This window comes from Nycticebus coucang, chromosome 9 (assembly GCF_027406575.1).
Source record: "Nycticebus coucang isolate mNycCou1 chromosome 9, mNycCou1.pri, whole genome shotgun sequence".
Taxonomy (NCBI): domain Eukaryota; kingdom Metazoa; phylum Chordata; class Mammalia; order Primates; family Lorisidae; genus Nycticebus; species Nycticebus coucang.
The window spans coordinates 37,591,855-37,615,334 of NC_069788.1; the positions used below are offsets into that span (position 1 = coordinate 37,591,855).

Genomic DNA, 23,480 nt, shown 5'->3' on the forward strand with positions numbered 1-23,480 from the left:
GTCCCACCACAACGCCCGGCTATTTTTAGAGACGAGGTCTCGCTCTGGCTCAAGCTGGTCTTGAACCTGTGAGCTCAGACAATCCACCTGCCTCGACCTCCCAGAGTGCTAGGGTTATAGGCGTGAGCCACCATGCCCAGCCCCAAAAGTGTAATTTCTTTTCTACATCCTGTTCTTTTTTTTTTTCTTTTTCTGAGATAGTCTCATTCTGTTGCCCAGGCTAGAGTACTGTGGCATCAGCCAAGCTTACAGTGATTTCAAACTCCTGGGTTCAAGGGACACTCCTACCTCTACTTCCTGAGTAGCTGGGACCGTAGGTACCCACCACAATGCACAGCTAAATTTTCTATTTTTTTTTTTTGAGACTGAATCTCACTATGTTGCCCTTAGTAGAGTGCTGTAGTGTCACAGCTCACAGCAACCTCCAACTCTTGGGCGTAAGCGATTCTCTTGCCTTAGCCTCCATAGTAGCTAGGGCTACAGGTGCCCGCCACAATGCACAGATTTTTTTTTTTTTTTGTAGAGACAGAGTCTCACTTTATGGCCCTCGGTAGAGTGCCGTGGCCTCACACAGCTCACAGCAACCTCCAACTCCTGGGCTTAAGCCATTCTCTTGCCTCAGCCTCCTGAGTAGCTGGGACTACAGGCGTCCGCCACAACGCCCGGCTTTTTTTTTTGGGTTGCAGTTTGGCCAGGGCCGGGTTTGAACCTGCCACCCTTGGTATATGGGGCTGGCACCTTACCGACTGAGCCAGGCGCCACCCTTTTTTTTTTTTTTGTGGTTTTTGGCCGGGGCTGGGTTTGAACCTGCCACCTCCGGCATATGGGATCGGCACCCTACTCCTTGAGCCACAGATGCCGCCCTTTTTTTTTTAAGAGAGTCTCACTTTGTCACCTTTGGTAGAGTGCCGTGGTGTCACAGCTCACAGCAACCTCCAGCTCTTGGGCTTAGGCGATTCTCTTGCCTCAGCCTCCCAAGTAACTGGGATTACAGGTGCCTGCCACAACGCCCGGCTATTTTTTTGTTGCAGTTTGGCTGGGGCTGGGTTTGAACCCACCACCCTCAGTATATAGGGCCGGCGCCCTACTCACTGAGCCACAGGTGCCGCCCAAAGCACAGATATTTTTTGTGTTGCAGTTGTTATTGTTGTATAGCAGGCCCAGGCCAGGTTCGAACCTGCCAGCCCCGTATATATGGCTGGCGCCCTAACCACTGACCTACGAGTGCCAAGCCAAAATTTTCTTTTTTTTTTTTTGTAGGACAGAGTTTCATTTTATTGCCCTCGGTAGAGTGTCGTGTCATCACACAGCTCACAGCAACCTCCAGCTCCTGGGCTTAGGCGATTCTCCTGCCTCAGCCTCCCGAGTAGCTGGGACTACAGGCGCCCGCCACAACGCCCGGCTATTTTTTTGTTGCAGTTTGGCCGGGGCTGGGTTTGAACCCACCACCCTTGGCATATGGGGCCTGCGCCCTGCTCACTGAGCCACAGGTGCCGCCCCAAAAAATTTTCTATTTTTGGTAGAAACAGGGTCTTGCTCTTGCTCAGGCCATTCTTGAACTCCTGAGCTCAAGAAATCCTCCTGTCTCAGCCTCCTAGAGTACTAGAATTACAGGTGTAAGTCAGTGTGCCAAGCCCTACACACTGTTCTTTTTTTTTTTTTTTTTTTTGCAGTTTTTGGCCAGGGCTGTCCAGCATATGGGGCCGGCTCCCTACTCCTTTGAGCCACAGGCATCGCCCCCTACACACTGTTCTTACTGGGTTTTTGAATCACCATTACACTAAAAATGAGTTGAAATGCTAGGTACAGTGAGTGGTATAAGCCTGTAGTTCTAGCTCCTTGGGAGGCTGAGGTGGGATTGCTAGAGTTCAGGAGTTTGAGACCAGCCTGAGCAACCCCTTTTTTTTTTTTTTTGAGACAGAGCCTCAAGCTGTCACCCTGGGTAGAGTGCGGTGGCATTACAGCTCATAGCAACCTCCAACTCCTGGGCTCAAGTGATTCTCTTGCCTCTGCCTCCCAAGTAGCTGGGTTACAGGCATCTGCCACAACACCCAGCTATTTTTTGGTTGCAGCCATCATTTTTTTTTTCTTTTTATTGTTGGGGATTCATTCAGGGTACAATAAGCCAGGTTACACTGATTGCAATTGTTAGGTAAAGTCCCTCTTGCAATCATGTCTTGCCCCCCGTTGCAGCCGTCATTGTTGTTTGGCAGACGGGGGCTGGATTTGAACCCGCCAAAAAGGGGCTGGCACCTTAGCCCCTTGAGCCACAGGTGCCAAGCCAAGCTGAAGTGACCCTTTTTTTTGTAGAGACACAGTCTCACTTTACTGCCCTCGGTAGAGTTCCGTGGCGTCACACGGCTCACAGCAACCTCCAGCTCTTGGGCTTACGTGATTCTCTTGCCTCAGTCTCCTGAGCAGCTGGGACTACAGGCGCCCGCCACAACGCCCGGCTATTTTTTTGTTGCAGTTTGGCTGGGGCTGAGTTTGAACCCGCCACCCTCGGTATATGGGGCCGGCACCCTACTCACTGAGCCACGGGCGCCACCCGGAAGTAACCCTTTTTTAATATTCCCTGAAAGAGTTAGTGTAAAATTGAAATTACTGCTTTCTTGAATGTTTGGTAGAACTCTTTGTTTGCTATTGAAGGTTGTCCCATAATATTGGTGACAGCAGAGAACGAAACTTGAAAATTGGGCTGGGCACAGTGGCTCATACCTATAATCCCAGCACTCTGGGAGGCCAAGGCTGGAGCATCACTTGAGCTCAGGTGTTCAAGACCAGCATGAGCAAGAGTGAGACCAGGTCTCTACTAAAAATAGAAAAATTACCTGGGTGTGGTGGTGGGTTCCTATACTCCAAGCTATTTGGGAGGCTGAGGCAGGAGAATTGCTTGATCCCAGGAGTCTGAGGTTACTGTGAGCCAGGGCACTCTAGCCTGGGAAACAGAATGAGGCTCTGTCTTAAAAAAAAAAAAAAAAAAGAAAAGAAAAGAAAGAAACTTGAACAGTGAAAACAGCTTAAACAAGGAAAATATATTACTTCACATATCACAAAAAGTTTAGAGGTAGGTAGTTCAGGAATGGCTAATCAGCAGCTCATTAGGGAGGGAAATTCATTCTGGCCATTCTCAGGTATGAGCTCCTTTTATCATGCTTACAGCTGCTCTAGCTTTCACTGCCTAGTGGCTAAGAGTGTTGATTTTGGCTAGGCGCAGTGTAATTACAGTGCCTGTAATCCTAGCACTCCGGGAGGCTGAGGCGGGTGGATTGCCTGAGCTCACAAATTAGAGACGAGCCTTAGACAGAGTGAGCCTTGTCTCTAAAAATAACCTGGCGTTGTGGTGGGTGCCTGTAGTCCTAGCTACTTGGGAGGCTGAGACAAGAGAATCACTTGAGTCCAGGAATTGTAGGTTGCTGTGAGCTATTACAACATGGCACTCTACCAAGGGCAACAAAGTTAGATTCTATCTTGAAAAAAAAAAAATTAGTTTATCTAACTCTATTCTCACACAGGTCAAGAAACTCTTTTCTTCCTGGGCCCTTCAATAGAAGTCCCTTAGCCAATTTACCTTCATATCTTATTTTCTAGAATTACGGCAAGTGCCCATTCCCAATCAGTTGTGGAATCATCATGATTTGGTTTGGAGTAATTTGGATTCTCCTCTGAGACCAGGTGGTGATCTGATCTCCTCTGAAACACAAGACCACCAGATACCTCAACAAAATCTGGGTTCTGTTCATAAGAAGCTGGAGTGATTTTGATGGTGGGGGTCTGGTGCCACACAGGAGGGGCAGAATGGGAGTCCCCATTCCTAATGATGCTCTGTGGGATTCCTTGGGCACTCAGATAATTACTCCTTACCTGCCATTTTCCTACCATACCATAGTTTACTTAGCACTTTTTTTTTTTGTAGAGACAGAGTCTTACTCTATGGCCCTCGGTAGAGTGCCGTGGCCTCACACAGCTCACAGCAACCTCCAACTCCTGGGCTTAAGCGATTCTCTTGCCTCAGCCTCCCGAGTAGCTGGGACTACAGGCACCCGCCACAACGCCCGGCTATTTTTTGGTTGCAGTTCGGCCGAGGCCGGGTTTGAACCCGCCACCCTCGGTATATGGGGCCGGCACCTTACCGTCTGAGCCACAGGCGCCGCCCAGCACTTTTTTTTTTTTCGGCCGGGGCTGGTTTTGAACCTGCCACCTCTGGCATATGGGACCGGCGCCCTACCCGCTGAGCCACAGGCGCCGCCCTACTTAGCACTTTTTAATCATGCATTATCTCATTTGGTCCTAGAGCCACCCTTTAAGTAGTCTTGTTATCCCCTTTTATAGCTGGTGCTACCAGAGTCAAGGCCCTTACTCAGTTGTGTGTGTACTTATGCATGTGTGTTTGTGTGTGTGAGTGGACGCATACACATAATTGGGACAGAGCCAGGTCCTGTGACTGAAGTTGAAGTATTCACACTCAAAGTTCTGTCCTTTTATTTCTCTTCCATAAATTTCCAATTGTCTACTATTTGTATGCCACCTTCACAACTGCCATATCCTTGTGTCCCCTCTGCTATGTCTACTTAATATTTTAAAAATAATGGTTTTTCATTAGGCGCGGCGCGCATAGCACAGTGGTTACAGCGCCAGCCACATACACCGAGGGTGGCGGGTTCGAATGCAGCCCAAGCCAGCTAGACAACAACGACAGCTGCAACAAAAAATAGCTGGGCAAGGACAGTGCCTGTGGCTCAGTGAGTAGGGCGCCAGCCCCATGTACCGAGGGTGGTGGGTTCAAACCCAGCCCCGGCCAAACTGCAACAAAAAAATGGCCAGGCGTTGTGGCGGGCGCCTGTAGTCCCAGCTGCTTGGGAGGCTGAGGCAGGAGAATCATGTAAGCCCAAGAGCTGGAGGTTGCTGTGAGCCATGTGGTGCCACGGCACTCTACTGAGGGCGGTAGAGTGAGACTCTGTCTCTAAAAAAAAAAGAAAAAAAGAAAGAAAAAAAAATAGCTGGGCATTGTGGCAGGTACCTGTAGTTCCAGCTACTCGGGAGGCTGAGGCAAGAGAATCGCTTAAGCCCAAGAGTTTGAGGTCGGTGTGAGCTGTGACGCCACGGCACTCTACCAAGGGCAGCGTAGTGAGACTCTTTCTCAAAAAAAAAGTTTTTCATTAAATTAAAAGGAAACTTGATAAAGTCAGAGGTTTCATGTCTGATACACACACTACTTTAAAATAAGCACAGAATATTTATTCAGGCTTAGAACATAAGCTCTGGTATCTGACTGCCTGCCCAGCCCTGCAAGTGCAGCATATATGGTTATCTCCACCCAAATGTCCATGGCACTTCCGGAGTGCACCAGCCTCATTTCCCAGTGCCAGCACTGTCAGTTTGCTTGAGGGCTTGTTCTGACTGTCAGAGTGCATTGTACCTCCTACACAGAAGCTGGAAGTGTTGGGGAGTCATTTCCACCTTCCCATACCTGTCGTCAGCATCCTTCCCCTAATGGCCATTCCAGGAAGGATTGAATTCCTTTTGTTCACAATGGTAACTCACTCATTAATGCACTTTTTACTACCTTCTGTCCCTTCCTGGCTCCTATTCCCAGGGTGCTTCCTGGAATGACCTCTCAATTATCTCCCGAATTCCCAAAGAAAAACTAAATGATGGGGTGGCACCTGTGGCTGAAAGGAGTAACGCGCCAGGCCCATATACCAGAGGTGGCGGATTCAAACCCAGATCTGGCAAAAACTGCAAAAAAAAAAAAGAAAAAGAAATAGAGAAAGAAAAAGAAAAAGAATTCAGTTTGGTTTAATGGCTGATTTTTTTCATTATAAATTATATGTTCTGTCTAAATGAGACAGAACGTCACCTATGCAGTATCTCTACTGAAATGTTTAAGTAGTCTTTTTTTTTTTTTTTTTTTTGAGACAGAGTCTCACTTTGTCACCCTGGGAAGAGTACCATGGCATTATAGCTCACAGCAATCTCAAACTCTTGGGTTCAAGCAATTCTCTTGCCCCAGCCTCCCAAGTAACTGGGACTACAGGCGCCTACCACAACGCCTACCACTCTGGCTCAGGTTGGTCTCCCATCTGTGAGCTCAGGCAATCCATCCGCCTCAGCTTCCCAAGTGCTGGGATTACAGGTGTAAGCCACCATGCCCAGCCCTTCTACTGAAATGTTTAATCTGGTCAGGCTCATTAGCTCATGCCTGTAAACAGGAGGATTGCTTGGGCTCAGGATTTTTGAGACTACCCTACGCAAAAGCAAGACCCTTTCTCTACGAAAAAAATAGAAAAATTAGCTGGGTGTGGTGGCACATGCTTATTGTAGGAGGCTGAGGCAGGAGGATTGCTTGAACTCAGGAATTTGAGGTTGCAGTGAGCTATGATGGTGCCAGTGCACTCTAACTGGTGTGACAGAGCAAGATTCTGTCTCAAAAAAAAAAAGTTTAGGGCGGTGCCTGGGGCTCAATTAGGGGCACCAGCCCCATATGCTGAGGGTGGTGGGTTTGAATCTAGCCCCTGGCCAAACTGCAACAAAAAAATAGCCAGGCATTGTGGCGGGCACCTGTAGTCCCAGCTACTTGGGAGGCTGAGGCAAGAGAATCGCCTAAACCCAGGAGTTAGAAGTTGCTGTGAGCTGTGATGCCAGAGCACTCTACCGAGGGCGACAAAGTGAGACTCTTTCTCTTAAAAAAAAAAAAAGTTTAGTCTGCATTTATGTTTTTTTATTTTTTTGCAGTTTTTGGCTGGGGCTGGGTATGAACCTGCCACCTCCTGCATATGGGGCCGGCGCCCTACTCCATTGAGCCACAGGCACCACCCCTAGTCTGCATTTAATCAGGAGAAAACAATAGACAAATCTAAATTGTGGTACATTGTATAAGATACCTGGCTTTTAAAAATATCCATGTTAGGGCGGTGCCTGTGGCTCAAGAGTAGGGCGCTGGCCCCATATGCTGGAGGTGGTGGGTTCAAACCCAGCCCCGGCCAAAACTGCAAAAAAAACACCAAAAAGTATCCATGTTATCAGAGACTTTCTTAAAGGCTCAGAAACTGTTTTTGGTTAAAGGAAATTAAATAATTAGTGTAAGTAAATACAAGCATGATCCTTGATTGGGTCTTGGGTTGAGAAGGAAAAAAAGTTATAAAAGAATATTATAGGAACGATTGGGAAACTTTGCATTTAGATTGCTTATGGCATTGTATTAGTGTTATATTCTAATTGAGATGGTATTTTTTAGTTATGTGGGAGATGGTCCAATTTTTAGGCGACATAGGCTGAAATAGGGATGAGGAGTCATGATATCTGAATGTTTCAACAAAACACATGAATTGCCAGGAGCAGTGGCGTGTGCCTGTAGTCCCAGCTACTCCGGAGGGTGGCTTGAATCCAGGAGTTCTGGGCTGTAGTGCACTATGCCGATCCGGTGTCCACATTCAGTTCGGCATCAATATGGTGACCTCCCGGGAGTGGGGGGGCCTCCAGGTTGCCTAAGGAGGGGTGAACTGGCCCAGGTCAGAAACAGAACAGGTCAAATCTCCCATGCTGATCAGTCGTGGGATCATGCCTGTGAATAGCTGCTGCACTCCAGCCTGGGCAAGATTAGTGAGACCCTGTCTCTTAAAAAAAAAACAAAACATGAATAAGGGATAAGGTGGTGTTTACTATTCTTGTAGCTTTCCTGTAGGTTTGAAATATTTCAAAATAAAATGTTAGGGGAAAATGTTATATAAGTTTTTCCAATACTCAGAAAACTAGTAAGTCCAATAATGGTATGTCAGACAACTTTTAGCATACTAGATAATTTCATTGACCAGGGACACTGTCTTCTCCACTGTTTCTGAAGTGAAGAATGTGCTAACTATTCTCCCCCACTGGTATTTTTATATTCCAAGGGCCTTCACATCTATTATATATTTTTTTGTTTTGTTTTTTTTGAGATAGAGTCGCCTTATGTCACCCTCAGTAGAGTGCTGTGGCATCATAGCTCACAGCAACCTCAAACTCTTGGGCTTAAAGCAATTCTCTTGCCACAGCCTCCCAAGTAGCTGGGACTACAGGTGCCCACCACAAGGCTCAGCTATTGTCGTTGTTGTTGTTGCAGTTGTCATTATTGTTTTAGCAGGCCTGTGCCAGGTTTGAACCCACCAGACTCGGTGTATGTGGCCAGCACCCTAATCACTGGGCTATGTGTGCTGAGCCTATTATATTATATTTTTTATCATTAATAGTCATATACATGAAGACGTTTGTGCTTCTAAGTCCCACAATCACAACTAACTTTCTTTTTTTTTTTTTGTAGTTTTGGCTGGGGCTGGGTTTTTGAACCTGCCACCTCCGGCATATGGGGCTGGCACCTTACTCCTTTGAACCACAGGTGCCACCCCACAACTAACTTTTTTTAAAGTGTTCATGATGTGCCAGGTACCATTCTCTGTATTTCACACAGATTGAGCAATTTTTTTTTTTTTTTTTTTTGTAGAGACAGAGTCTCACTTTATGGCCCTTGGTAGAGTGCCGTGGCCTCACACAGCTCACAGCAACCTCCAACTCCTGGGCTTAAGGGATTCTCTTGCCTCAGCCTCCCGTATTATTGTTATTTTTGAGACAGAGTCTAAAGCTGTTGCCCTGGGTAGAGTGCCATGGAGTCATAGCTCACAGCATCTTCCAACTCTTGTGCTCAAGTGATCCTCTTGCCTCAGTTTTTCTATTTTTAATAGAGATGGGGTCTTGCTTTTTGCTCAGGCTGGTCTTGAACCTGAGAGCTCAAGCTATCCACCCACCTTGGCCTCCCTAGAGTGCTAGGATTACAGATGTGAGCCATAACACCTGGCCAGGAGGTACTACTATTATTGCTGTTTTCAGAAAAGGAAATTGAGGCACAGAGAAGTGGTATAACTTCTTCCCAAAGTCACACAATCAGCCATACCCTCTGGTGGCAGAGGGTATGGCTCCATTTAGCATCATGAGCCAAATCTAAGTTTGCTAGGAGTAAGGCTTTTGCTGTACAAACTTTTACTTTTTTCAGAGGGTTTTTGTTTTTGAGACAGACTTTGGCTTCTAGGACTGGACAGTTTCTGCATGCCCCTACCTCAATTAATAAATCAGCAAATGAGGGTGGCGCCTGTGGCTCAAAGGCGTAGGGCGCCAACTACGTATGCTGGAGGTGGCGGGTTCAAACCCAGCCCCAGCTAAAAAAACTGCAAAAAAATAATAATAATAAAATAAAAATCAATCAGCAACTAAATAATCTATACATACTCATGGGACAGCACAAGAGACAGCAGAATGAAGTACTTAAGAGCATGAACTTTGGGCTAGACATGGTGGCTCATGCCTGTAATCCTAGCACTTGGGATGCCGAGGCTGGTGGATTGCCTGAGCTTACAGGTACGAAACCAGCCTGAGCCAAAGCAAGACCCCATCTCTAAAAACAACTGGGTGTTGTGGCAGGGACTTGTAGTCCCAGCTACTTGGGAGGCTGAGGTAAGAGAATCGCTTGGACCCAAGAGTTTGAGGTTGCTGTGAGCTGTGATGCCACAGCACTCTCTCAAGGATGAGAAAGTGAGACTCTGTTTCAAAAAAAAAAAAGAGCGTGGACTCTGGAGCGAAATTGTCTGGGTTGAATCTTGCCTCTAGCACTTACTGGCTGTGTGACCTTGGGCTGGTTACTTAGCTACTCTGAGTACAGAAAAGTTCCTTTTTCTGTAAAACAAAGGAAAATAATAATATACTTCCCATAAGGTTGACATGAAGATGAAATAATTTGCTACATATCAAGTGTGGGCAGTGTGTAGAACATAGTAAGCACTACACAAAGGGATATTATTACTCTAGTGGTCACACAAGGTGCTAGGTCCTGCAGAGGAGGTGAAGGCTTATAGGACATAGGTCTCTGTCCTTAAGGAGAGGCAGTATATTGGGCGGCACCTGTGGCTCAGTCGGTGGGGCGCCGGCCCCATATACCAAGGGTGGCGGGTTCAAGCCCGGCCCTGGCCAAAACTGCAACCAAAAAATAGCCGGGCGTTGTGGCGGGCGCCTGTAGTCCCAGCTACTCGGGAGGCTGAGGCAAGAGAATCGCTTAAGCCCAAGGAGTTGGAGGTTGCTGTGAGCTGTGTGAGGCCACGGCGCTCTACCGAGGGCCATAAAGTGAGACTCTGTCTCTACAAAAAAAAAAAGGAGAGGCAGTATAGCATTAATAAGGGTCCAGTTTGTAGGACCTAAGTAGCCCTTCAGTGTGTTACTTAATCCCATTGTACCTTAGGTTTCCCATTTCCAAAAAATTCTTTTTTTTTTTTTTATAGAGACAGAGTCTCATTTTATGGCCCTCGGTAGAGTGCCGTGGTCTCGCACAGCTCACAGCAACCTCCAACTCCTGGGCTTAAGCGATTCTCTTGCCTCAGCCTCCTGAGCAGCTGGACTACAGGCGCCCGCCACAATACCCAGCTATTTTTTGATTGCAGTTCAGCCAGGGCCGGGTTTGAACCCTCCACCCTCAGTATATGGGGCCGGCGCCTTACGGACTGAGCCACAGGTGCCGCCCCTCCAAAAAATTCTTAAGGAGGCAAGCTGGTGGATTGTAAACACCTTGCCCAGTTCCTGGCAGTTTCCCCCTGTCCAGTAGCTTATACTTAGGCTGGGGGTTGAGAAAGATCCAGAAACAGGCAGCCAAATCTAGGCCATGTGCAGTGGGATGTGCAGGAGTTTGAGGGTCAGAGGTTTAGTTCCCGTAGCTCAACTATTCCAGGAAAGCTTCCTGAAGGAGAACAGACCTGAGCTGGGCCTGCAAGGATGAATAAACAGAGTGAAGACCCTTCAGGCAGAGGAGATGGGGTGACCAGGGATGCAGGAGATTTTTTTCTTTTGTTTTCTTTTATTTTGAGACAGTCTCATTTGTCACCCTTCGTAGAGTGCTGTTGTGTCATATTCACAGCAACCTCTAACTCTTGGGCTCAAGCAATTTTTTTGCTTCAGTCTCCCAAGTAACTGGGACTATAACGCCCATCACAACACCCAGCTATTTTTTTTGTTTTTGAGATGGAGTCTCACTTTGTCACCCTCAATAGAGGGCTGTGGCTTCATAGCTCACAGCAACCTCCAACTCTTGGCTCAAGCGATCCTCTTGCCTCAGTCTTTCTATTTTTAGTTAGAGACAGGGTCTTGCTCTTATTCAGACTGGTCTCAAACTCCTGAGCTCAGGCAATCCACCTGCCTCTGCCTCCCAGAGTGCTAGGATTATAGGTATGAGCCACGGCACCCAGCACTCCCCACCCCTTTTTTGTGAGAGAGGGTCTCATTCTGTTCCCCCAAGCTAGAGAGTCACGGCCTTATCCAAGCTCACAGGAACCTCAGTCTCCTGGGCTCAAGCAATCTTCTTGCCTGAGCCTCCCCAGTGGCTGAGACTATAGGCACTTGCCACGATGCCCGGCTATTTTTTCTATTATTTATTTATTTATGTATTGAGAGAGAGTCTCACTATATCACCCTCAGTAGAGTGCTGTGGCGTTACAGTTCACAGCAACCTCAAACTCTTGGGCTTAAGTGATTTTCTTGCCTCAGCCTCCCAAGTAGCTGGGACTACAGGTGCCCGCCACAATGCCTGGCTATTTTTTGGTTGCAGTTATTGTTGTTTGGTGGGCCCAGGCTGGATTCGAAGCTGCTAGCTCCTGTGTATGTGGCTGACGCCCTAGCTGCTGAGCTATAGGCACTAAGCCAAAGCCCGGCTATTTTTTTGTTGCAGTTGTTTAGCAGGCCCAGGCTGGGTTAGAACCCACCACCCTTGGTGTATGTGGCTGGCACCATAACCACTGTGCTATGGGCACCGAGACTATTTTTTTCTATTTTTTAGTAGAGACAGGGTATCACTCTTGCTCAGGCTAGTCTCAAACTCCTGAGCTCAGGTGATCCACCCGCCTCAGCCTCCCAGAGTGCTAGGATTATAGGTGTTAGGCACCACATCTGGCTCCATATCATTTTCTTTCTTTTCTTTTTATTTATTTTTTTGAGACAGACTCTCACTAATTCACCCTCGGTAGAGTGCTGTGGTGTCACAGCTCACGGCAACCTCAAACTCTTGGGCTTAAGCGATTCTCTTGCCTCAGCCTCTCAAGTAGGTGGGACTACAGGAGCCCGCCACAACGCCTGGCTATTTTATTTTTGGTTGTAGTTGTTATTGTTGTTTGGCAGGCGCAGGCTGGATTTCAACCCGTCAGCTCTGGTGCATGTGGCTGGCGCCCTAGCTGCTGAGCTACAGGCGCCGAGCCCATGTCATCTTCTATTTGGAGTTCTCCCTGCTATCTAATTTACATCCCTCTTGCTATAGTTGAAAGCCTGTTCTCTCTAGGAGAGGAAGGCAGTACTTATTTCAAACTGAGTGAACTTGTGGTGCCTTCCTTCGGCATCTTCCTGATAATTGGGTGAAGACCAGATGAGATTTCTTAGGCAAAAGTGGCAGGAATTCTGAAGGTGAGTTTCCAGTGAAAGTATTTGGCTGATACTAAAATACGAAACAAGTCATCATCTGAAATGGAAGAACCATCAAAATAGTAAAGTGATGTTAAAACGAATAAATAAATAATAAATAAACAGGAAGAACCAAGCCCAGGGATGCTTATAGCAGGAAATTGAGTAAAATAAAGAACAGATTGTTAAATTGGTGCTGTGGGACACATGGCTTATAATTTCGTAAAAATAAAGCTAGACATGCCTCCCCTTAATATGATACAATGAATAAATGTAGGTGAAGATATACACGTTTTTAAAAAGGCCTTTATTGTAGGTACCCTTGAGCGTGCATACTTTGGGGCTTCATCACTCACTTGAAGAAGGAGAAGGTCTGAGGTAGGGCCTAAGAATCTGCATTTGCAACAAGTTCCTGGGGTGAAAAGAATCTTGTATAAAGATTTCATACATTTTCTTCTAGTATTTATATAATTATAAGGTGGGGAAGGCATGGTTCAAAGGTACAAATTGTTAAAAGAAAATACTGACAAATATAAAAATAAACCTTTTACTTAAAAAGATTTATTTGGTTGGGCACAGTGGCTTATGCCTATAATCCTAGCACTATGGAAGGCCTAGACAGGTGGATTGCCTGAGCTTGGGAATTTGAGACCAGACTGAGCAAGAGTGAGACCATATCTCTACTAAAAATAGAAAAAATAAGCTAGGTGGTGGCGGGTGCCTGTAGTCTCAGCTGCTTAGGAGACTGAGGCGGGAGGATCGCTTAAACCCAGGAGTTTGAGGTTGCTGAGAGCTAAACTGAAGCCACTGGCACTCTAGCCTGGGCAACAGAGTGAGACTTAGTAAAAAAAAAGAATTGTTTTAGGCTGGGTGTGGTGGCAGAGGGCCAGAGCAAGACCCCGTCTCTAAAAATAGCTGGGCATTGTGGCAGGCACCTGTAGCCCCAGCTACTTGGGAGGCTGAGGCAAGAGGATCGCTTGAGCCCAAGAGTTTTAGGTTGCTGTGAGCTATAACGTCACAGTACTCAATCCAGGGTGACAGAGTCTCTATCTCAAAAAAAAAATTTGTTTTAAAAACATCTCCTATTTGTTGAAAAAATCCATCATGAACCAAAAATTGAAGTCAAACAATGAACTAAAAGTTTGTTTTCACTAAAGATAGATAGAAAATAAAACAACACTAAAAAGGTTAATATCCTTGAAATGTAATGAGTACTTAAAGTCAATAAGGGAAAGCAAACATCCCAAGAAAAGACTGAACAAAGGATGGAATAGGTAATTTAAATAAGAAAAGTAGGCCAAGTGTGATGGCTCATTCCTGTAATACTCACACTCTGGGAGAAGATTGGAAGATTGCTTGAGGTCAGGAGTTGGAGACCAGCCTGAGCAAAGTGGAGACCCCCTCCCAACCCCACAAATAAAATATTAATTTCTTTTATTCACTAAAAATAGAAAAATTAGCTAGGAATGTTGAAACACATCTGGAGTCCCAACTACTAGGGAGGCTGAGGCATCAGGATTACTTGAGCCTAGGTGTTTGAGGCTGCTGTGAGTTAGGCTGAGGCCATAGCACTTTAGCCCAGGTGACGGAGTGAGATTCCATCTCAAAAGAAAAGGTGGTACCTGTGGCTCAGTGGGTAGGGCTCTGGCCCCATATAACTAGGGTGGTAGGTTCAAAGCCGGCCCTGGCCAGACTGCAACAAAAAAATAGCTGAGCGTTGTGGCAGGCGCCTATTGTCCCAGCTACTCAGGAGACTGAGGCAAGAGAATCACTTAAGCCCAGGAGTTGGAGGTTGCTGTGAGCTGTGAGCTCTCTACCAAGGGCTTTAAAATGAGACTCTGTCTCTATAAAAGAATGGGCGGCACCCATTCAGTGGGTAGGGCACCGGCCCCATATACCGAGGGTGGTGGGTTTGAACCCGGCCTTGGCCAAACTGCAACAAAAAATTTCTGCACGTTCTGGTGGGCACCTGTAGTCCCAGCTACTTGGTAGGCTGAGACAAGAGAATCACCTAAGCCCAGGAGTTGGAGGTTGCTGTGAGCTGTGATGCTACATCACTTTACCCAGGGCGATAAAGTGAGACTCTGTTTCTTAAAAAAATAAAAAAATAGATGGTGGAATAGATTGGTTCAGCCTTTCAGCAGGAAAATTTAGCAACAAGAATTGTATCAAAAGCCTTAGAATGTTTCATAACCCGAAGTTGAGAAATTCCACTTCTAGAAACAATCATGAATGTGCACAAAGATATTACTACAAAAAAGTTTTGCAGTATTATTATTAATAGAACTAGCAACAATTTAAGTTTTCAACAATACAGGTTTGGTAAAAGAATTTATAATATATTCACCAAATGATGTTGTAGAATAATAATATGGAAAAATGTTAACTTCTTTCTTTTTTTTTTTTATTTTAGTGTAGAGGGGTTACAAAACAGTTTTCGATGATCTCATTTGAAAATGGGTGTGTAGGCCGGGAGTGGTGGCTCACGCCTGTAATCCTAGCACTCTGGGAGGCCGAGGCAGGTGGATTGCTTCAGCTCACAAGTTGAGACCAATCTGAGCAAAAGTAAGACCCAGTCTTTACTAAAAATAGAATTTTTTTTTTTTTTGAGACAGAGTTTCACTATGTCGCCCTCAGTAGAGTGTCCAGTGAGATCACAGCTCACAGCAACCTCAAACTCTTGGGCTTAAGTGATTCTCTTGCCTCAGCCTCCCAAGTAGCTGGGACTACAGGTGCCCCCCACAACGCCCAGCCATTTTCGTTGTTGTTGTTGTAGCTGTCATTGTTGTTTGGCAGGCCCCGGGTGGGTTCGAACCCGCCAGCCCTGTGCATGTGGCCGGTGCCCTAGCTGCTGAGGGGGCACAAAATATGTATACATTTTACATATACACACACACACACAATACTCTGAATGCTGCAAGCTTTTCGTACTTTAAAGTGCACAGGAATCCAGTTAAAATTCAGATTCTGACTCAGCAGGTCAGGGGTGGGCCTGAGAGTTTGTATTTTTTACCAGCCATGGAGTAAGTCTGGGGAATCACAGCATAAGTAGCAATGGTGTGGAGCGCAGAATCTGGAGCAAAATGGCCAGGTTCCCAATCTTAGATCTTCAATGGACTAACTGTATGATTGGTACAGTTACTGTGCCTCAGTTTTTGAGTTTTCATCAAGATTTAATGTTATTGCATATTAAGTGCTTTGGAAAAACATTCACTAAGAATCAGCTCTTATATTATTTATCACATTCCTTACAGCAAGCAGCTGGTGAAATAGAGCTTAACGAATGAATAAATGAATGAATGACCTTTGGAGAAAAGTTATTTGCTGGGCGACTACAGAGAAGCAAAATGGGCGGTCCCCTTGGTGGGGAAGATACCCACCTCCCAGAACGTTTCTCTACCCGATGGTCAAGAGGGCGCGGAGTGCCCGGAAGCCGGCCGGCTTGGGCCTGGCGGACCAATAAGACGGCCGGGAGGGAGGGGAGAGCGCCCCGCCGGCCCTTTCCGTCTGGGGCGCCGGCAGCCCCGCCCCTTGGAACGTTGCGACGTCCTAGCATTCCTCTGTTGCTACATCGTCGCGAGGGGCGGGGCGCCTGTCAGCAAAGCAACGCGCGCGGGCGCGGACGGGCTGGGGCTCCGCCGCGCAGTGCCAGCGCCAGACCCGCGCCCCGCGCTCTCTGACCCGCCGTCAGCGTTCTGACTCGCCAGCCCGCGCTCCCGTCCTGCCCTTGCGCTGCCCGAGTATGGAGTTGCTGTGTTGCGAGAGCACCCGGCACGCGCCTCGGGCCGGGCCTGACCCGCGGCTGCTAGGGGACCAGCGTGTCCTGCAGAGCTTGCTTCGCCTGGAGGAGCGCTACGTGCCCCGCGCCTCCTACTTCCAGTGTGTGCAGAGGGAGATCAAGCCGCACATGCGGAAGATGCTGGCATACTGGATGCTGGAGGTATTGCCCAGACCGGTCCCCCTTCTTCCGCCGCCCCCGGTTCTGGACATCCTGGTCCCAATAACAATTTGCCGGATGCTCCTGTGGCCCAGACTCCCAGGTTCTGGCCTTTCACTAGGTCACCCTAGTCCGCCGCCTCTGTGGTGTCCTTCTCCCTTCCCCAGCCCTAATGAGCTCCTTCTGACTGACTGCCAGTCATTTGGCACTCTTAAATCTCTTCGGGCCGAGAAAGCGGGACAAGGGACACCTTCTCCTTGGCTTCCCTCAGTGTCTCCTGCTTCCCTCCCCCGCCTAGTCTTCTCAGGAGAGCGCGATTGGAAAACCCTGGACTCGGCCGCCCCCGCCCAGGGCCGGTTCCTGTGTCTGTCGCGGGGTTCTGGCGGGGAAGGCGGTGGGGGGTGGCGCGCGCCCTGTTCCGGCAGACAGGGAAATGAAAAGTACGGAGGCAGCTGCAGGAGTCTCCTCCCTTCCCTTCGGGTGTGTGCAGTGGCGAGGGTAATGGGGGTAAGGTCCCAGCCCTCCGGCCACCACAGGTGACTCTTCGTGCCACTTCCCTTCGCTATGGGAGAAGGAAGTCTCTGGAATCTTTCATAAGGTGGGGAGCTTCTGAAAGGCACTCCCAAGGGGACAGAGGAAAGGCGGCTACGCAGAGGAAGCGGGGGGCGTCACGTTGGGGAGGGCGCATACTCCTCTGTTATCGGTCCTTGTCACTGTAAGTGGTTTACCCTCCCGGTTTTTGCTTCCCATTTCACCTCCCTTTAGCACTCCTCTCCCTCTTAATGCTGCTGCGTTTCCTATGTTCCTGCCCCAGCAGTGACTGTGCGCCCTTCCCCAGGTGTGTGAGGAGCAGCGCTGTGAGGAGGAAGTCTTCCCCCTGGCCATGAACTACTTGGATCGCTACCTGTCCTGCGTCCCCACCCGAAAGGCGCAGTTGCAGCTCTTGGGTGCGGTCTGCATGCTGCTAGCCTCCAAGCTGCGCGAGACCACGCCCCTGACCATCGAAAAACTCTGCATCTACACCGACCATGCTGTCTCTCCCCGCCAGTTGCGGGTGCGTATGTAATTGCCCCCACTCCTAACGCATACTGTCTCCGCACTTCCCAAGATAAGGAAAGCTAAGACCTCAGTGGCTTTCTGCCTCCCTGTGGCAAGGCAAGCTCCCTGAGGCTTTTCTAGAAAGAAATTGGGGTGGGAGAAAAGAGGGGATAGTCTGGTGGTGTGGTTGAGGTAGCGCTCACCTGCGCTTGAGCTGCAGCCATGAACTAAACCCTCTCCTGACCTCCAGAGGATGCCACTCCTTCCTGGTCTTTCCCCCAAATAGCAACAAGTCAAACTGCATGTCTCGCTTACTAGTACTTTGCCTCTGGGTTTACACAGACACCATGAGTTATTTATTGGCAGCAGAAGGGCATGCCTGCACACCCCCACTGGAGTGGGAGAGTGGAATGTGTTTCATGTGGGGGAGGGGGGCTGCCTTGGTTGAGCCTTTATCCCCAAGTGGACTTTGATAGAAAAGCCTCCCAGAGTAGATTAAAGCCAGGCCCTGATTACTTTAAGGAAGGGCTGACTTGTTTCATCCCACCTTCTTTCCTTCCCCTTATATCCCAGTAGAGATAGCTTCTTCCTAATCCTCCCTTCCCTGTCCTCATTCTGAGGAACTGGAGCAGCTGCTTTGGGTCTGGTGGAAACATCTCTCCCTTTCCCCCTTAGCCAAAGGTTCAAGCTGAGGGACAGACAGGGAGCTGAGCTGCAGCTGCTTCCGATGTGATAATGGTGCCCCTCCCCCGGCCCGGCTGACTCTGACCAAGGTCTTTCATAACCCTGTGGAGAGCTGCTGTCACTCCTGTGGTTTGGGAAGTGGCTCCCAGGGCCTCCTGCTGGGAACTTGGTCTAGGCTTCTTTGAGGCAGGGTAGGAAAGTCACTCACTAGTTCTGTCCTGCCTCAAAAGAAGCCTGGGAAGGAGGTGGGGGAACTGCTTGGATTTGGAAGAGGTTATGTGAGGCTTGCAGACCATCTCCTAGGGGGCTGAGAGAAGAGAGTGGCACCTCCCTTCACCTTGCTCTGTGGCCAGCCAAGTCTTCTCCTGACCCTGAGAGGACTCTGTGGGGTTCATCTCCCAGGGAGGAGGGCAGCAGCAGGCTGCTGTGATTGGCTGGTGGGGAAGCCAGGGTACTGGGGCCCCTGTGAATGTAGGAACAGGATTCCTCTTCCTGCCAAGTAGCTCAGAGATGGGAGTATGAGGCCTGAGTTGGGAATCCAGGAGGCTCCACAGCTTTGTGATGAATCTGGTAGTTTTGGCAAGTCTGAGCGTGGAACTAGTTTCTAGGGCCAGAGAACAAGATGTTTTTGGAGGGATTGGGCCTAGAAGGTAGACGGGGGCTTCTTTTTTTTTGAAAAGATTGGGGTGTAGATGCCTATGTGTGAGGGGAATTTTTCAGAACACACAAAAAGTACTCATCTCTGACTCCTAGCTGAGCCTGGGGGTGGAGCCTCCAAAAGACTTCTAGAAGGTCAGAAGAAACCTCTGAGAACTCCAAGTGCTTATGCAGCAGAGGAAGGTTGAGACCCAAGGAAGGAGGGAAGATTCCTTCCTCAGCATTGCACTGAGCAGCATAGAATCTGAGTCTTCTAGCTAGACCAGGTTGGCTTAAAACTTAGGGATGTGATGAATGCTGCTAGCCATTGAAGCTATTCACTCCCAGGGGTATGTTCTCTGCCAAGTGGGGCTGGGATTCTCAGAGGTTGCCTAGATATGGGGGAGGATGGCCACCTTCCTCACACAGGACCCCATACTTCCCCATAGGGACAGACCCATTCCCAGTTGCTTTGTAGGTACTTCCCTGGAGGCTGGATCCTTTATGTTGACTCCTAAGTTAAAGAGTTTGGCTACTTCGACAAGTATTGAAAGAATCCTAGGTTCTCTGCCTGATTTCTTTTGGCTCCAAGCCAAGCTATTTTCTTTTGGGTCCTATGAGAGGTTGGAGCTGATCTGAGAGGCTGACACCTAGGCCAGGGCCAGGAGAGAGATAGCTGTGGCTGTGGGCCTGGAAGAGGTTGGGTGGGGTTGCCATTTCTGCCTCAATAAGGAGTCAAACCCACAAGTTCCTTCCTGAGATAAAACAATGAAGAAATCCTCATGTGTGCAACTTGGAAATGGGGCCAAGTCTGAGAGCACTAGAAGAATGGATTGGGGGGAAGCTCTCAGCCTTCCTCTAAGACCTCGAATTGGTATATAGGCTTGGGTAGGGGTGGGGATAGGGTTTGGTCCCTCAGAGATCACTTGGATCCATCCTGTCTGGCTTAGCCTCCACTTATCCTCATGAGAGTTAAGTGGCACTGGGTACCATGGGTTCCAGCTGAAGGGAGTAGGGTGGGGTGCTCTACCTCAGGACCCACCCCTGATGTCTCACTAAGGGGATGTGGGTTGGGTTAAGCAACCTCCCATTTCAGGAACCTCCAAAGAGACTGAGTGGCTGTGTCATAGGAGGAGTGGCTTCATTCTTACTCCTTTGTATTCAAGACGTGTGGACTTGGTTGAGATGCAGAGCTGGGGGTGGGGAAGCTTAGTGGTGATCTTCCCTTTCATAATCTTTGGGGTTTGGAACTTTCTTTCTGCTTCATCCCAAAGGATCCTCAAGTTCATGGTGATGTTGGTGATATCTGTCAGTCTTACAACCTTGGCTGGAGAAATCCTCAGAGCCCTGAATGAAGTCAGAAGGCCTGATCATTGGCCCCTTAAAGATAATCAGACAGGCTTAGAAGGAATAATACATATAAAGCATGTTGCCCTGGCACCTGGGCAACTAACTGATCAATAAATGTTCAAAGCAAATCCCTGCAGCTCTTCTCTGCCTGGGACTCCATGGTGCCAGGTATTAAAACCAGAAGCAAGGGTGGCGCCTGTGGCTCAAGGAGTAGGGCGCCAGTCCCATATGCCAGAGGTGGCGGGTTCAAACCCAGCCCCGGCCAAAAACCAAAAAAAAAAAAAAAAAAAAGAAAAAAACCAGAAGCAAGGGCCGGGTATAGTGGCTTACGCCTATAATCCTAGCACTCTGGGAGGTTGAGGCGGGTGGATTGCTTGAGTTCAGGAGTTCCAGACCACTCTGAGCAAGAGGATCATTTGTGCCCAAGAGTTTGAGATTGCTGTGAGCTATGACGCCACAGCACTCTATCGAGGGTGACAAAGTGAGAGTCTGTCTCAAAAACAAAAAAAGAAAAAAAGTAAGAAGTAAAACTGGGATCTTGAGCTTCAAACGTTTGGTGGGCTTCCTTCCCTGTAAGCTGCTCTTTGCTCCTCCCCTACATTCTCTAGTGGATGATCTCACCATTTTCTCCATCACTCAGGACTGGGAGGTGCTGGTCCTTGGGAAGCTCAAGTGGGACCTGGCTGCTGTGATTGCTCATGATTTCCTAGCCCTGATTCTGCACCGACTCTCTCTGCCCAGTGATCGACAGGCCTTGGTGAAAAAGCACGCTCAGACCTTCTTGGCCCTCTGTGCTACAGGTAAGAGCCTTGTGCACCTTTTTGCCAATTTGGGAAATCCAGAAGACTCTTAAGGGTGAGGAGTAACGTCTCACAGTAAATGAGGAGCAGGTGTGTGGCGCCTGTGGCCCAGTTGGTGGGGCGCCGGCCCCATATACCGAGGGTGGCGGGTTCAAACCCAGCCCCGGCCAAACTGAAAACCAAAAAAAAAAAAAATAGCCGGGCATTGTGGTGGGCGCCTGTAGTCCCAGCTACTTGGGAGGCTGAGGCAAGAGAATCGCTTAAGCCCAGGAGTTGGAGGTTGCTGTGAGCTGTGTGATGCCATGGCACTCTACTGAGGGCCATAAAGTGAGACTCTGTCTCTACAAAAAAAAAAAAAAAATGGGGAGCAGGACCCAGGTCTCAAGGCTCTACTTTTGTTTCCATAAAGGCATTTCAACTCACATTTATGAATGGAGGCCATTACATAGACTAGGTAGGGTTTCACTTATCCCCTGATCCCTGGCCAGCTCCACCCTGGACCTATGGAAATTTGCTATTTGTCCTGATACTCTCCTTTTCTCCCTTCCTGAGATCTTTCCTCACCCCCTGCTCTATTCATGCTGCCTAGCACTTTCAGAGGAATAGGAACTCCACATTGGCTGTTATCCTCGAGGTTTCCTTGTCTCATCGTTTCCTCTCCTCTCCAAGATTACACCTTTGCCATGTACCCACCATCCATGATCGCAACGGGCAGCATCGGGGCTGCAGTGCAAGGCCTGGGTGCCTGTTCCACCTCTGGGGACGAGCTCACAGAGCTGCTGGCAGGGATCACAGGCACTGAAGTGGTGAGTGCTGGGCAGTGTTGTCCCCTAAGTCTCCAGTAGAGGGAGGCATCCACACCAATCTGGTTCCAGCTCCTAGTTTCACAGCCCTGGGGCTTCTATGGTTTTTTATCTCCTGCCTTGGTCTGAAGAGCAAGTATCTTGGGTAGGGTGAAGGGTGCTGGCCCTGGGTGCCCTTTTCTTGCCAAGTGGTGTGCTGGAGAGGGGGTGGGGCATTTGGTGTCAGATGCAGGGCTGCTCTCACACCCTCTTGCCACATCCTCTTGCCAGTTTCTGAGAATTGAAGACCAATTCCTGGGGCTGGGCTGTGGCCTAACCTCCCCAGACTTCCCTGTATGCTGGAAGGTGTTCTTCCCCCACCCCTGCTGCCAGATGTTGGGGGGAGCATTCCCTCCTGACTATTCCCCTGTGTTCCTAGGACTGCCTGCGGGCCTGTCAAGAGCAGATTGAAGCTGCGCTCAGGGAGAGCCTTAGGGAAGCTGCCCAGACCAGCTCCAGCCCAGCGCCCAAAGCCCCCCGGGGCTCCAGCAGCCAGGGGCCCACCCAGACCAGCACTCCCACAGATGTCACAGCCATCCACCTGTAGCCCTGGAGAGGCCCCCTCCAGTGGCCACTAAGCAGAGAAGGGGCCACTGCCACCCACCTGTCTGCCTCTAGGAACAAACCATACCACATCTGAAGCTTGAGCGGGTTCCTATTTCTCCCCCCACAAGGCCCAAGGAGGTCAGGTCCTACCTATCCCTGCGTGTGCACTAAGGGGCCTGGCCAGCCATGATTGTGTTTGGGAGGCTAGTTGAGCTCCTCTTCCTCCTTGCATCTGTCCAGGTCAGCTCCTTCCCTGACTCTAGCTGGGAGTGGGCTAGGCTGGTCAGATATTGGAATAGGTGAAATACATGCACCAGCATTCTTTTTGAGGCTTCCCTCCCCTAGGGCTCTCAGGTTCTCAATTGCCAAAATGCCCCAGTGCCTTCTAGGGTTATATTTGGATTGGGGTCCTTCCAAAGATGAAATTTCATGTTGGGGGAAACAGTCTAGATGGCTCCTCTCAGCACACTTTGGAAGCCCCGTTTAATCCTTGCTCACGGCTGCTCCTAGAGGGAGGAGCCTAGGTCTTGGCTAGAGGGACAAAAACCTATGGTATTCCTCCTTGCTTTGCTTTCCACTCAGTTTCTCCCAGGTGATTGAGGGGCTCGGTGGTGAAGGAAGGAGTTATTTTAATTTATTAATTGCTATGAGTACAACTGTAAGAGGATGTAGTGGGGCCTGTCTATCCCACAAGTGGTGGTAACCCTGGTGGTTGCTGTTTCCCTCCCCTCTGTGACTGGCTAAAAAATCTTTGTGGCCAAGGAGCTGCTACAGCCTGGAATAGGGTCATGCCCTCCTCTCCCTTTGGCTCTCTGCTCCATCCTCTAGGCAGGAGGATGATGCAGGGATGCCCTAGAGTTGGCCAGGTCCAGCTGGAGAGGGAGGCAAGTCCTGTTGACACAGGTCTTTCCTAAAGGCCATAAGATTTAGGCTGGTGGCCCAGGACCATCAGGCTACCTTAATAAATATTCTGGAATAAAACTGGCTTTGGCTTTTTGGTTTGGGTGGTAGTAGAAGCCTATTTCTAGACTGTGATGTAATGAGGTGTGGAAGTCAATGGGCCTAAAGCAGGGATCACCAAGTCTATTCTGTTAAGGGCTAGATATTTAGGCTTTGTGGGGTATACGGTCTCTGCCCCAAATATATAGTTCTGCTTTATAAGGTGATCTATGTTTTCCTAAAAATCAC

General features: G+C 48.8%; 1 protein-coding gene across 4 annotated transcripts in view; it reads left to right on the plus strand.

The window, feature by feature from the left end:
* CCND3 (cyclin D3) overlaps window positions 1–23,273 on the plus strand; it is a 109,814-nt gene extending 86,541 nt beyond the window's left edge. For 2 of the 4 annotated variants that reach the window (XM_053601991.1, XM_053601993.1), the window contains 4 exons: window positions 17,235–17,450; window positions 20,745–20,904; window positions 21,574–21,710; window positions 22,126–23,273. In XM_053601991.1, coding sequence (XP_053457966.1) covers window positions 17,280–17,450; window positions 20,745–20,904; window positions 21,574–21,710; window positions 22,126–22,293 — 636 coding nt within the window. In that variant the 5' untranslated portion in view covers window positions 17,235–17,279 and the 3' untranslated portion in view covers window positions 22,294–23,273. Of the gene's footprint in view, window positions 1–16,018; window positions 16,400–16,761; window positions 16,995–17,234; window positions 17,451–20,744; window positions 20,905–21,573; window positions 21,711–22,125 lie in introns of those variants that run through there. The other 2 variants (XM_053601989.1, XM_053601990.1) reach the window with 2 other exon arrangements.
* The last annotated feature ends 207 nt before the right edge of the window (window positions 23,274–23,480 follow it).